Raw genomic sequence first — 15,393 nt, 5'->3', positions numbered from 1 at the left:
TTCGCAGAAATAATTTTTGTGATTCTCTCATCAATCACCAAATTTCTGGTCTACGATCTGCTGTTCGTAAGGTTGATCTATGTGGCTGTTGCATAAAACTACATGTTCTGGATGTTTGTCACTGTCACATCCATGGCTACGCGAGACTAACCAATGAATATGTATATCTTCAGATATTGATAAATGTGTTTTAGTGTTTTGATGGTATTGCTTGCTGGAAAGTGGTGGCAATATGTATATGACCAATGTTTGAAGAAAGATTCTTGGGATGTTGGTTACTCTGCTCTGTGGACTGCATGCTTGCTTCTCATTTGCCCACGTGTCATTTGCAGATCTCTCGTAGTGGCGTGAGTGTCAGTATTTGATCATCTGGCTGTAAGTTTATCGATCTTTGCATTACACAACATCACATGGCACAAATTGAAGAGGTAGGTCTAGCCACCTGCTCAATGTATGAAGAAAGAAAAGATGATTGTTATTATATTTTGATGAGTTACTTTAATTAATTGAGTAAATCTTTTAGACCAACTTGTAGCGCGCGTTAAATTACGCTCCTATAACGCGCGTTAACTTAAACTACATTGCTTCCATCAGCCTTGAGGTATGCTGGATGTGTATGATACATTGTTGCAGTTATCATTTCTTGCAATGTTGAAAGTTTATGCAGAAATAGGAAATGATTATATTAAATACTAATTTAAAGGACATATCAACACGAAAGCTCCCTATTAGAAATAACCATAGGACTGTAACTTACGGTCTTGGTCTACCTTGTTCTAATGTGTTTGTATATTACATGACAAATCAACAATCTATCTACTTAATAAATAAAATAAAATAATCTAGTATAATAATATTAATTAATTAATTCCATGAATCGCATCCTTACATAGAATACGGGAATTTAACGTCGTTAATATCAATATAGCTCGCTTGGCTGGTTGCTGTGGTTACAGATTTACGTTGTGACCCTATAGATCTTGCAGAGCATTTGTCGGTTTTCTTCTCGTCTGTTCCTCTCCACTATGTCGGTAGGAAATAGGCACCGATGTCATCAATCGATTTGCATTTCCTCACGTACCGTATTTCATTGATGTGTTGCTAGGACAAGGCAGCCTCTGGTGGCATATCCTTCCAGCCTTCATCGCAGCTACTCATCCCACAAGTAAGTCTTCTTGTCTAGCTCGTTGCTTTTGCTGACCACGCCTCCTCTCACGGAGTTTCTAGGTGGACGATTTTCATGTGTCCAGTCGCGATATGCTGCCTTTGATGCAAGGCAGTTCGACGTTTGCTCAACCGCCCGATACCGGTGCCATTACAGGCCTATGTGACTGCGTTCGCGCGCCTAGCGCGCGTTATAACTTTGGTTTTTTGTTTGTCAGTTCATGCCACGCCGCTGCATGCGGTAGCTGTGAACGGTGATCGCAATCAATTGACAAGCCTTATTACGTCAGGTGCGTAAAATTATGTTTGTGTACTGGAATTTTCATGTAGTTGATATCAATTTGTTCTATTTTTATTGTTACGTAGGAGCTTATGATGTTGATTGTGGTGATCAGTATGGAAGAACTCCTCTGGTTAATATTGTAAACTAAATTTTATTGTTTATCGTTATGGTCTGTGTGGCAGGTTTACAGCGTTCTGGGTGATCGACTTGATTGTGCTGAGGTGCTACTGAAAGCAGCAGCTCAGGTATATTGCATACAAGCTGGCTATGAATTTTTTATTGGACATACTGTATGATGTCTTGTTTGTGAAACATTTTAATATCAATATATCTGCATCAAGCACAACAAAAACAGCAAAACAGCACTAGCTAAAGTATGCTGTTAACTACATGTAGTAGTCACCTGACCGTTTTACCAAGGGATGCTGAAAGATAATTGTCCAGTTGTCAGTTTGACATACATAGTGTTCTCCCCAGGATCTTTTGGCAGAGCGAGGCGCTCTGCCTTATTCTAAGCAATTAAGCTTTTAGGAAAAGTAGATCATCCAGATGCCAAGACTTGATGATCTCAAGTAAGCTTAGTAAATTAATTAACTAAGAAAGCGGGTGGCATCTAATTGTGCAGAACACCAACACTTTTACCCAGGCATGCAGCCGTTGACTAACCATGCTTTCACAGCTGGTGTTCATGTGCAAGTTGGTATTTAACTGCCATTGGGTGTGGCATTGTGTAACGTTCACTTTACGGAGTATTTCGCTCTGCCTTCTCGAATTTCTGGGGAGAACACTGCATACAGTTACTTGTTTAGCTGAAGGTGAGCTAATGCAAATTTTTTGTAGGGGCATTGGCAGGTATGTAAACATGCACAAAGTGCACTTGAATATTACTGAAAAACAGAGATGATTACCAGTCCCAGAACAATGCGATTTATTTCAAAGATAAAATATTACTTATTAAATTGGAATACAGTCAAACGTTGCTAATCCAAACAGCCCCGTGCCAAGCCCCATTCGGATTAGTGAAGTTTTTCGGATTGCCGAAAATGCCAAAATGCGTATCCTTGGAGGTCCAGACCTCGCCTCACTCATATCACTGGCACATTAGCGTATCTCTACACATACAAGAATGCAATTACCATGGCAATGGGGCAAAACCTGGCACTGGGCAGCAAAACTCTGGCACCTTAAAAGAATGGGGCATGAACTTGCCGATAAGGTTTTGCCACATTGTTATAAAGAAATATGTCATTGATATGATCTGTGTCACGTTACTAACCAGCGAGCTACGTATTAAACAGAAGTCTGGGCTTCGAGGCTATCTATATCTGGGTCAGAATATCAGAGCAGCTCAGTCTCTACCTGGTCGCTTACACAGTGACAACGATCATCATAAGATCAGATCAAGCGATTTCCTTTTCAGAGATTAAAATACAGTAATGTAGAAGACAAATCACGGCACTATATAATCATTAGCAGGCGTCTTCTGTTTGTCTGACTCTCTGTCTGCATGTGTTTGAACTTTTTCTAGACTGCTACTCTAATCTTGATCCACTTCTGGGCATACTCGCGTTATCTTATTCCAACCATCATCATGAGAGTTGTCAACTCAACACTTCGAGGGTCTCTTTCACAAAACAGACCCCACACAAAGTTTTTCTTGCAGGGTGAAAAACAGGTTCATTGTCTGGTTAATTAATAATGTACATTACTATTAATGACTGGCACCAGCTGATGCTGTGGTGCCAGAAATTTGGTACCAGTCTGAAATACAGGCTGCATTCCTGACGTATGTTATGTTTGTGATAAAGGACACCACTGTAATGACTACATGTACTTCTAAATAATATGACAGTCAACATTTAAAATAGTCAGATGCGTGCAGTTGCTGAAAACTAGATAACTGCAACTCAGGTAATGCTGCCCAATAGGATCTGAGTATGCAAGGCAGGATGTCAAAAGTAATTTGGATTAGCGAGAATTTGAATTAGCAAGGTTTGACTGTACCACATCTATTATATTTGAAATAATGTATTGACATCGTATGGCTATGACCTAACTAGCTAAACTTGTTTGGCATTTGTCATTTTCTATAATTTGAATGTGATATTTGTAATGTCAACATTTGCAACATAAAGAAATATTTTCTGCTCGGTTGTAGTGAGAGTTACTGTAGATTGTATAGCCACAGTTAGTGTTTGTCTTGTAGGTGAACATGGCTGATATGGATGGTCGTACTGCTCTCCACTGGGCTGCATATCAAGTAAGGATTTATACGTACTTGTATACTGTTCTGGAATGTAAATTAATAATTAATTAAATTATTAAATAATGTTTAAGTTGGGAGACTTGGAGTTTACATGTTTGCATATTTGGTTAACCTGTTACAGGCACTCAACCCAATGCATACGTTCTAGTTCTCAAATTTCTGTTTTATTGCAGATCATAGTTACTGCACTTAACTAAATTTTTGAGTCGAAGAACGTGAATTTAGGTGCATTTCTGTTGCCTCTTTTGTCATTTTGGGGACTGAAGTCATTAGAAGAGGGAGGTTAGTCTTGCAGTTTTTAGTAGTCAAAAGGGAGTTTGGGAAACACTTTAATATGAGCAACTGAGCTGAAGGTATTGTAGTTATTTTTGCTGGAAGTGTTTGACTTCTAAAGGAAATGAAGCAAGGAATGATTAAACGGTCACTACAAGCTCTACCTCTTTTCTAGTTTGCGTCTTTTGGTCAGATGAGCCAAGAGGTATCTTGTGACATTGTTAAAGGCACATGACGGAGAAGGGTGTAAGGCTAGGCTCCACCTTTACTGGCCAATGGGAATCATTACTCATTGAGTCAATCAAGTTGGGTATCTGAGTGCTATCTCAGAGCAAACGCAACAAATTTTCATTATGAATGCTTCAAAACGTGATAACTTTTGGGCCGTTTCAAGAATTTTGTCTGCCAGTGTAGAGTTTGCTTTGGCGTGCGGTCGGATCACGTGAATCTTTTACCGTTGCAATCACGTTTCCGGAAATGGTCTCTCTGTTGGTTCCATTGGTCTAAACACGGTGTTGTCATGCTTAGCTACTTTCAGACCGTCTAGAGACCAACCATATTTTCATTCGATTTATTTCCGTTCGGCAACATTCAAGAGAATCAGTGTTTTGAGAGATTCCTTGGCATTGAAGGCAATGGATGCCGAACACCCTCGATTACTGGATCTCGCTATTTCGGTTGCACACTAGATGTTTGCGTGCACTTCTTCGGAGTGTGTCTTTAACATTTAGATGGATGGAATTTTTAATGGTTAGAAAGACCGACTTTCTAGTTTGGTACAGAAGAGCAGAAGAGGCAAACGAAATGCACTGTTTGTGGTCCATCTTTTTCTCATCGTTTTGATGTGACAGGACAATTTTCGATGCTTGAGGTTGTTGTTGTCTAAAGGTGCCAACTGGAGAGCTAAAGACAACGAGGGAAGGTGAGAGTTTGAGATGTTTGTGTTGATGTACTGGAGCTTTTATATTGACATTTTGTTTAGAACTGCTGTTCATCTTGCAACTGGCCACCAGAATACAAAGGTAATCGTTGTCTTGATATTGTTTGAGTGTTGTACATGTATCATTAATTAATGTTTGACGTTGTAGTGTCTTAGAGAGTTATTGAGAAAAATCAAATACGGTTCAAAAGACATCAATGATGCAGATGCTGAACAAGTCAGTCGATGTGTTACTTTGTGTTTGACTTTGTTGAGGTCTGATTTTGTTTCTTCAGATGACCGCTCTGCATTGGAGTGCCTACAATAATAATCCGGATGCCATTCGTCTTCTCATCAAAGCCGTAAACTTTCATTGCATTGATTCTATGCAACACATTGCAGTCTCTTAGTTGTTGTTTATGTGTCTGTGTGGTTGTTAGGGTGGAGATGTGGTGAAGACAGATATGGAGGGCAAGACTTGTCTTCACTGGACAGCAGCAAATGCCGATGGTTCATCAGTGAGAACAATACTGGTATGGTAATTGTTGCATGTGATGAAACGATTGTGTAAATGCAATCATGCATTCAGTTGATATACGTTACGTATGGATAATGGGTTCTGTTTTTTTGTGTGGTTAAAGGGTACAGTGTACAGTGAAGCGTATATTGAGTGTCCTAGGTTATGTGATGTGCTTTACCAGCTGCCACTAACAATAAGGTGGTTGCTTATCAACAACCACACTACACTCACACAGCATAGCACTACTGATCTTTATCTTCATGTTGCATCGAGGACTACACTGCGTTTAAGGTTCTAGGTATAGTGAAATTGACACAGGTAGATCTTGTTTTGATCATTTTATGAACTGATGGACCTCCTTTTTTTAAAATCTTGACTCCAACTCTGGTTACTTATTGCTTCATAAGTCAATTGCGATACGTCTGAGGGCTCATAGCTGTGAAAGTGGGTAACAAATTGTTTGCTGGTGAACTTGGAATGAGGTAGTGGATGTCACTTTGCGATACAACAGGAAATTGTTCTTTCATAATTGAATTGACTTTTTCACATTTGGGCTATCTAGGCAGACCTGTAGGAAGCATTTTATAAATGGCCCGGCTTAATGTGCGCTAAATGGGTGTGGTCCAAGGATAGTGTACCAAGAGAGCAGTCTTCCAGCATACTGCATGGTATCTATTTCACAACGGCCTCTTGAATATCAGTCTTGTTTACCAACAGTTACTGTGATGGGGGCTACTCCATGCTCTCATGGCGGCCTATATAGCAATTAAGCCAAGATGCTATAATCTACTTTTATTCAAACTATAAATACATTAGTTATTTAATCACCTATACCTTAACCAGAAGTTTGTGCAATCGTCGACTATCGGAACTACAGTTTTCAAAAGATAGTCTGGACCGAGGGGACAGACCAGACTGGTTCCTACAGCTCTACTACATTAACGCTACTGGTCACACTGTACTGTGCCTATGCTAGTGCATCTAATCTTTTCCGTGAAGGTGTGCTATTTGCCTCAAGTGAGCCAATCCCACGAAAACACAATCATTGATGTAGCTGCAATTATGTGGTGCACTTTGAAGGCTACTGCTCTTGGTAAATTATTTGCATTCGGGATGAGGGGTGGACCGACACAGTTTCTCGCAGAGACAACAAGTTTTACCCGATGCTCAATTCAATGTACACACATGCTTCTCTAACCGGCACTCTGACGTAGGCATTTAGTCAAACACAAGTTATGTCAGTCAAAACTAAACCCCTTCCCCGTCACTATTATTAGCTTATGCATGCGTTATCTATCACGTCTATTATATACAACATATATACGACAAGAGACGTGACACATACAATAGGAAAAGATCAAGCACTGTGTTGTTTGTTTCTACTACTGTCTTATATATCTATATCTTAGTCACATGACCTGGTTGCTATCTGCTGTTTTCTTATATATAAAGACCACCAACATGCATTTCCAAGTATGGATGACTAATAACACTGTCAGCGTATACGTATACGATGACAACTGGAAAGGATCACTTTAGGTACCTTGTGTATTGTTTTCTATAATCATTCTCAATTATTTCAATGCCGTATGACAAACAGAATGAAATTTTTTGTTGGTGTTTGAGGCTTGAAATTTCTCTGAATATTTGCATTCTTAATATTAATTAGCATTGGTGACTGTAATTGTGCATGATTACAGCTTTACATCTGATAGGTTCAATGTCTCTCTATTGCAGGAACTAAGTCCAGCTGTTGTGAACTTGCAAGACAATGAAGGACGTACTGGTGAGACACGTGGTTATTTGATTGTCGTTGTGGACAGTAAAGTCAAGTCTTTTTTGTGACAGCATTGCATCTAGCTGTTGCCGAAGGCAATGAAAACACCGTTCATGCTTTGGTTGGCAGATTTATTGTCACACAAAGGTGTTGGTGTGCCTGAGTGATGTAGTATGGAATGCTATCTTGTAGACATCAATTTTGAGTGTGAAATGTGAAGTGGCAGCTCGTGACAACATGTACAGAACACCGCTACATTGGGCCGCAGTGTTAGGTAATACTCCAGATCTGAACTAGTTTATCAACACAAAAGCCAGAAACGTCTACAATAACATCAGATTGTGCATTCAACGTGTCCTGTATTAATATATTATTAAGTTTAATACACTTGCGTTTATAGTTAAATCTATTAGCAATTTGCGATAATGGGGTAGAACTGCACATCTCAAAGGTGACTGTAACTTGTCATTGTGCCAACATTGGCGATCCATCCATCTTCCCAGGTTTGAGCCACTTGCGAAAGGATTAAAAAATTCTGCATTTTTGTTATTGTATTTTGATGTTGTGTTGTTGCCTATTGCTTTAGTGTGTCTTGTTTCAGGTCACTCGCATATTGTCGGGTTGCTGCTGGATAAGAATGCTGACTATGCCAGCAGTGATGGAAATGGTGCTACTGCACTTCACTATGCTGTAAGCCAAATCTATTTCATCAAATTGTATTGTCTATTGTTCTTATTGTATTTGTAATTTCATGCAGGCTCAGAATAATTTCTCGGTAAATTGGTTGTTGGTTAGATATTTTGTAGTAGTATTGTGTAGTTATTAGACTCTCTATTGTTAGGAAACTGTTGCTACATTCTTGTCATTCCCTCATGTCAAAGATGAGAAAGATAATGAAGGAAGAACGGCACTGATGTGGGCAGCAGGCAAAGGTAGCATGATAGCATGCTCGTACGATAGAAATATAATAATTATGTATTTTAGGAAGCTACGAAGTGGTTCGAACGATGATGGAAAGAAAGTTGGGTATTCATGCATTTGATAAACACGGAGGAACAGGTAGAATGTATTAGAGAATGCATCATAATTCTTGCTGTGCTTGCTTGTCAGTTTGCTTTGCTTAAGTGCCGTGCAGCCATTTTGACGTTCACTTGCTTCTTTGTCTTTCTTATTTATACTGTATGTTTATGCACAACAAAGTGCGGCACCACTACAGTTGATTTGTTTACTATATAGCTTTGCATGCAGCAGCCTTTGCTGGCCATGCCAACATCATTCGTCTTCTCATTCAGGTGAGCTATTTTATTTGTATACAATACAGTAGGATGTTACTCAGAGCCTGAGCATGTTTTCATACCTGATTTGTTTTGATTACCGATATCAATAAGAATTACAAAACTGCTTGTTGCATACAGTAGATAGTCTCTTTTTGTTGGCTTCTGTGTCTAATGTCACAGTGCTGCTCATTTCAGTAAACATGAAGTAGCTGATGATGATGCTAGGATCTAATGTAACTGACATGTTTTGCGTAGGTGACATCTTACTGTATTGTTGGTTTGTCTTTTGTTGTGCAGCATAGTGCAAATGTGAATGCCCTGGATTCTCGATATCACACTCCTCTGTTTCGTGCATGTGAGATGGGGCACACCGAAGTTGTAGTGACTCTACTCAATGCTGGTGCAAGTGTTGATATTGTTGATGCTGACGGTCGGGCTCCACTTCACTGGTCAGATACATGACATTACAAGTGTCAAATTTATTTATATGTATTAGTTAATATCAGTCAATGCATGATAGGAGGTTCATAATCAGTAGTGTAACCATTAGTGTTTTGATGTGATCACACTCGAGTATTTGGTTTAGGTCAGAAGTAAGTGTTGGAAGAGGCTAATTTTAGAATAGACGTAGCAAGCTGATTTCTGTTAGCAAGGAAACACGAATGATGTCAAACAACTGGCTGGGGTTCGAAATGCCATGTCTGTTAGCTAGGTACAAACTGGATGTCACCAGTGCGAGCTACAGTGGTCAGTCATCGAACATTTGTTTGACTAAATTATGTACGACCGTACTAAGTCTTACCAAACAGTTGGCGCATCTGTCCAGGCATGCAGCAAGGTCGACCATAATCATGCAGTTGATTATGTGTCTTGTCCGAGTATACGATGCGACTAGTTGCAACTCATAATATGCATTGGCATATTGTAAATGTAGCTTAACACTAGGTACAAGTACAGAAAATATGTAAAGTGTTGTCAGTGCTGCTGCGAGTTCCTTATTGTGCAATGTTTGTGTCTTGTTACACAGATAATGTTTAGCATCACTTTTATAAAATACGCTTGCATACTTTATATTCATAAATATGTAGATTTATTAATGCATTAAAAGAACGATTAATAATATGCTGTTTGCAAGTCAATTTAGGATGTCCGATAAGTTGTGGATGTCTGGTCAACCACAAGTTGTTATATTGTGTCACACTTGTTGTGTGGCACTAATGGGTATAGTTATCATTGTGGACGCAATCTACAGGAAGGAAAAAGTTCTCACATTTTGTAATTGTTTGGTCTATTGTCTAATCAGGTTGTTTTTAGTTAATTAAGGAATTTTAGTTTAGTTAGATTTTGAAATCTGATTGATGTTCTTGTTGGAATGCAAATCACTAGGCAGTCTGCATTTTAACAATCGTTAGGTACAGTTTCTGATCTGTATCATCATGTTGTTTAGGTACTTCCACATTTATGGTGCTAACCTATTGTTTATACATCTAGTTTACACATCGCTGCATTGATGTTGATATTTATTTGGTTTGTGTTTTGTGTCTACTGCAGGGCAGCTTTGGGAGGTCATGCTTATATTTGTATGTCCCTCATACAACACAGTGCAACAGTTGATATCAAGGATAGATCGAGGTGTTAGGCTTATGTTTTATGTCTACTTGTTCATCTGTTTCTCCTTTGCTTGTTTGTTTATTCATCTGTCTTTTTGTGATCTGTTTGTCATACACTTTTTGCATTATATCATTGATGTTTTCTTATTTTTATTTTGCTAGTCGAACACCTTTGCAGTGTGCATCATATGGTGGCTTTGTGAACTCCATGACGGTTCTTTTAGAAAATGGTTCTGATCCAAATGCGAGGGACAGTGAAGTTAGTTGTTATACAAGTATGTTCTTGTATTGTATTTATGTGGTTGTCGTGTCAATTAGGGAATCACCGCAATTCACTGGGCTTGTTCTTCCGGTCACTTAGACTCCGTTAGATTGTTGTTTGAATATGGAGCTAATCCGAACTTTATGGAAGTTGATGGTGAGAGGTATGGTGGTAGCAAATAGTAAAGCTCATAGGGTAGGCTGTAGGTAAACTGATGTAAAATTGTCTTCCACAATCAGCTGGTGACTGGTATTAGTGTAACTAAAGGCTGTATGCTCTTAACACAGTGATAACTGATTTGTGAGCACAGGTGGACTGGATTTGTTGGTATATCTTATAGTAGCAAGAAAATTATTTGCTTTAGTTTTTGTAAGTCAAGTGCTAATGCGCTAGTATAATGGGCATGTACAGGTGTGTATCTCCCTGTACATCAACATGCAATGAAGTATCATAAAAAGGTGCAGCTCTATATCTGTTTTAGTAAATCAGTATCGGCATTTGAACTTACATTCAGTTCTTTGTTTTGGAGTGAGTAAGATAATGTAGTGAGCATTGATGTGTAGTACATTCCAGAGTACACTTACATTATAATAATGATGATGACAGTAGAAACAGCCGAAAGCCAAATGAGAAACAAAGGCCAATGAATTCTAGGTTGTCACTTCATGAGTGTCGTTTGGTAGTGAAAACTGGGTGTGCCATTACTCAGAGCATGCAACCTTTGTCATGTATGATGCTGCTTGTACATACATACTGATAGGCTCACTAAGTTTGTCTATTAGTTACTTACTACACTGTAATTGCTATTTGAATTATTTATTTTTGTTAACTGATAAGTCTGTGGGTAATTTATCATTTGTTTGCGACAAGGTTGACTCCATTGGACTATGCAATTATCAACAATCATCAAGAAGTAGCGCAGGTTAAGCACTTCAATTCTCTGTTCTGTTGTCACAATGTGTGTTTAATGTGATACGTTGTGCTGTGTCCAGTTCATGATTGAACAAGGTGCCATGTCTATTAGTAGCATCGAAGAGCTGGCAGCAATAGCAATTCAGGTTGACTATTGAATAGCATGATGACCCCTTAGTTTAATTGCTACAAGTTGTACTTAATTGAAATTTAGTTGAGAAATAGTTACAAAATCTACACTCAAAATTAATCGAGAGACATTCTTACAGTAGATGATGGTGCTGTGACATTGTCACATTTTTACTTCGCTCGAGTCTTATGCTCTGTTTTGCTCATGCAAATGATTCTTCTTGTCCAAGTTGATGAGATGTTTGCTTGGCAACTGCTTTTTTTGACACAAGGGGTAATAGTCAAGTCCAGAGCAGAATTACTGATTGGTTTTGTGAAGAGACTTGTTGTATGAGGTGTCTATCCAGAGATTATTTGATAGATATTTGAAATTGTGACGTTACCTCACAGTCTGTCGATGAGAGTCTTCGTTGTCGAAATTTTAGATTAATATTTTTTGGTATTAGAGCAGCATGGTTACACACACACACACACACACACACACACACACACACACACACACACACACACACACACACACACACACACACACACACACACACACACACACACACACACACACACACACACAACACACACACACACACACTGACACACACACACACACACACACACACACACACACACACACACACACACTCACACACACACACACACACACACACACACACACACACACACACACACACACACACACAAAGCGAGTGATAGGTACGAGTTGTTGATAATATAATGTACTGTCCATGTATATTATCAGTAATACTGGCTTAGAGAAATCACTGTTGTTGTTTAAACTTATTACTTCTAGTAGCTAATATGAAATACTAAATATCAGATGCATCACCCTTGTGACCTTTTCTGTTATCCATTCATCAGTCTGACCATTGGACATATTTGGTGTTATGCAGAATGCTTGGCGAGACTATAGGAAACGAAGGTTGGTTTGGGAGGCACAAACAGATATACATGGAAGATCAGTTGTAACAGAGAAGCCACATCCAGTGCAAGAAGACAAACAAGACAAACAGCAGCTTCACCTAGCAGAGGCCAGAAAGCGGGTATAGCTGTATCATTGGTGGACAAGATTGGTTTTGATTAATGTACCATGATAGGCAATGGAGAGACGTGCAGAATTGAAGCGACAGGTAACTGAAGCTGAGGGAGTTGATGACAAGCAAAGATTGAGACGTGACTTGAGTTCACAGAGTCAAACGTCATTTTACCATCGTGATACTGTATCTATGGTTAGTTGATTGAGTTGTGTGTGTGTGTGTGTGTGTGTGTGTGTGTGTGTGTGTGTGTGTGTGTGTGTGTGTGTTTGTGTGTGTGTGGTGCGATAGCTCAGTTGGTTAGAGAGTCATCTTATGGAGTATTTACATCCGGGACCTTGAAGGGTTGCAAGTTCAAGTCACAGTGATGGCGAGCTATGGCATAATTTCCTTAAGCAAGAAACTAACACACATTTGCTTCTCTTGACTCATGAGTATAAATGAGTACCTGGTCATTGACTGGGGTCCTAAGCGGCCATCGGCTATGATGTGACATCAGCCACTGGGGTCCTGGTGATACTTTCGGGTGCTCACACCACAGTTGTCTTCACAAGTCGGTGCTCCTGCGAGTGCCTGGCCCGGCTCTAGGAGTTTGCTAGCGCAGGCCCAGAGTTCCCTGAGTAGCGCACAGGGCCCAGCTTAACAGCTGGGGGCGTGACCTCTGAGAGGCAGCTCCTGACATTTAGGATTTTTATATTTTTTAGGTTTGTGTGTGTGTGTGTGTGTGTGTGTGTGTGTGTGTGTGTGTGTGTGTGTGTGTGTGTGTGTGTGTGTGTGTGTGTGTGTGTGTGTGTTTGAGCTCTTGCACCTCTGCTGTCAGGATGTGGCCTCAGACGCCTGAGATGAGAACTTGTGCATCTGCTGTTAATCACTCACTATATGTCTGCCCATGCATTACTCATGTTACCATCTTTTCATCTGTCATTGTTTTTGTTGATCAGTTAACAAGTCAATCAGTCAGTCCGTAACATTTTTTGACTTAGCTTCGTCAACATTCTCTACAAGATCAGCAGGAGCTTGCTTATAAAGAGCGCGTTCGTCTTGCAAACATCAGACAGAAAACGAAAGCTGCTCTTGTCATTCAGCTTGCATGGAGAAAGTACGCCGGCTTTCTAACATGCAGTCAAGACATTATCATAATTGTTGTTTCTTACAGATATCTGCGAACGAAGAGAAAACAAGAAGCAATGGCTCTGAAGCGCAGGGCTTCACAGGTACATGCCAGGCTTGTGGTTTGTCTCAGTGGCATACTATATGGTTTAGGTTATCAATTGTTGTGAACTGCACGACTTGTTTTTGCTTCAGATGGGAAGTGTTGAGTGGCGTCGTCAGATTGCTGCCCTAACAATTCAGTTGGCATGGAGGAAATACCTTCGTCGGAAATTGCTTAAACTTTACTCCACACGTCAGAAAATTCTGTATGAGTGGAGTCCAAGGTACACGGTCTGTTGTCATACTATTATTGCCAGTTTAACATTTAGTTTGTCTCTCGACAGTGTTCTTGCAGCAAAGCAACGTGCACTTGTTGAGAAAATATACAGTAAGCGCAAACACTCAGTGGACAGACAGTGACACGTCACCAAGCCAGTTACCATGCACAAGCAATATTTAAATGAGGTTTCTGTGTGACATACTGTTGTTACTGCATTGACTCTCTGTGCTGAGCAAATGCACACAACATGCAGCGTCTTGGACGATGGCACTACTCAGAGATTGTAGCATGTTAGTCTGTGTTCGAAACATTGGGAAAATAGTATGTATGAGCAAGTAGAACAACTTGCTATAGTTCAACTAACAAATCATACTTGTCAGCTGTCTGCATTGATTACAATTAAATTTTAAATGTACACAACACACGAGCTTACAATATTGAGTGTGTAGGTCAACAGGTGAAAGTTGTCGAGTATCGACCGCCATCTCCCAAACCGATGGCCAGACCAGCGTATTTCAGATACATTCCTTCACAAGCCGGTAGCTTTCTGCAACCGATTACTCATTTATACCTTAATTTATAAACTGCTTATGCTTTTATGGCCAGCGTTGTCATTCAATTTTGCTGTCGATCAATATAATCCAATGACGGCTCGTCTAGGAATGAGTAGAGCATCCGAGTTGAAGCCAGGGAGCACTCGTATTAGACCATTCAGTCTTCACCGAGGAAGCAAAGGGTGGTCAAGAGAATCGACATCAACAGGTTTGTAAATCCATGTCTACTGTTGAGTACAGGTAATGCTCTTATTCTACTCGTGTATGCAGGCTATGGTGCAGCAAGGGCTGTCAGCAGTGGAGTCCTGTTCTGACTGAGACATTTTGAATTATTGTGAGACGATGTCATCTGGGTTATTCCTTCGCATTAGATTGTGTGTTGGTTTGTTTTCAATTTTATCTAGTTTATTTTCCCTAATTTTTCTGGGTGGAGATTATTTTTACACAATTTCTGTCTTTGTATCCTGCTGTCTGGTGTCTCGCATACACTCCAGGCCATTTTCATATGATCGTATTTTATAATTTATCATTATATGTACATACGCTGTATCCCTACTCTTGTGCTGTCACCTTGCCCCTCCTTCTCAGATCTCCTGCGCTGCAAGGAGTGAGCATGTGTGGATTAGGGTGTAGTTTCCTAGTATCCCTTACGAGTGCTGTGTATGTTTATGTGGGACAAGCTTTGTCTCAAGCAAGCAAGATACATCTAACAACTGCATTTCCTCACTTTGAAGACATGTTAGGTGGTAAAGCCAGAGTTTACCGCTTAACAGTAACGCTTCAGGTAACATAAGTCAGCTTTCTCTACTATGTTACCAGTAGCGGTGGTTGGTTGAATCTTGTGTGACTGTGAGTGAGTTAAAGTATACAAAGGAGAGGTGTCAGTGATGTGCCAACAATGGGCAAGCTGTTGTTCAAAAACAGTGTCACACTGTCTTATATTGGAGAGGTATGTTCCTAAGTCAA

General features: G+C 39.8%; 1 protein-coding gene across 2 annotated transcripts; it reads left to right on the top strand.

Annotated features, from left to right (window-relative positions):
* The first annotated feature begins 946 nt into the window (after positions 1-946).
* On the top strand, positions 947-14,974 carry LOC134193596 (inversin-like). Of its 2 annotated transcripts, XM_062662425.1 has the most exons (35): positions 947-1,031; positions 1,106-1,165; positions 1,228-1,309; positions 1,383-1,454; positions 1,531-1,577; positions 1,630-1,692; positions 3,654-3,707; positions 4,838-4,908; positions 4,969-5,008; positions 5,075-5,143; positions 5,202-5,267; positions 5,346-5,438; positions 7,163-7,211; positions 7,274-7,323; positions 7,395-7,476; positions 7,804-7,892; positions 7,960-7,977; positions 8,044-8,134; positions 8,187-8,261; positions 8,439-8,494; positions 8,777-8,928; positions 10,031-10,111; positions 10,252-10,348; positions 10,408-10,514; positions 11,222-11,273; positions 11,344-11,409; positions 12,301-12,450; positions 12,505-12,636; positions 13,425-13,540; positions 13,598-13,655; positions 13,747-13,877; positions 13,938-13,981; positions 14,323-14,412; positions 14,480-14,635; positions 14,698-14,974. In XM_062662425.1, the coding sequence occupies exons 1-35, from the start codon at positions 1,026-1,028 to the stop codon at positions 14,739-14,741; spliced, it is 2,709 nt and encodes a 902-aa protein (XP_062518409.1). In that variant the 5' UTR covers positions 947-1,025; the 3' UTR covers positions 14,742-14,974. The 2 variants fall into 2 exon arrangements, with proteins under 2 accessions (XP_062518409.1, XP_062518410.1); XM_062662426.1 differs by lacking the exons at positions 947-1,031; positions 1,106-1,165; positions 1,228-1,309; ... (2 more) ...; positions 1,630-1,692; positions 3,654-3,707 and having other exon boundaries at positions 4,890-4,908; positions 5,083-5,143.
* The last annotated feature ends 419 nt before the right edge of the window (positions 14,975-15,393 follow it).

This window comes from Corticium candelabrum, chromosome 18 (genome assembly GCF_963422355.1).
Source record: "Corticium candelabrum chromosome 18, ooCorCand1.1, whole genome shotgun sequence".
NCBI classification, from domain to species: domain Eukaryota; kingdom Metazoa; phylum Porifera; class Homoscleromorpha; order Homosclerophorida; family Plakinidae; genus Corticium; species Corticium candelabrum.
The sequence above is the reverse complement of the archived record's forward strand: the minus strand, read 5'-3'. Positions and strand labels throughout refer to the sequence as shown.

Coding starts and splice junctions, on each gene's coding strand:
- LOC134193596 (XM_062662425.1), top strand. Junction 10,349..10,407: donor CAAATGCGAGGGACAGTGAA/GTTAGTTGTTAT, acceptor CGTGTCAATTAG/GGAATCACCGCAATTCACTG. Junction 14,636..14,697: donor AAGAGAATCGACATCAACAG/GTTTGTAAATCC, acceptor TCGTGTATGCAG/GCTATGGTGCAGCAAGGGCT.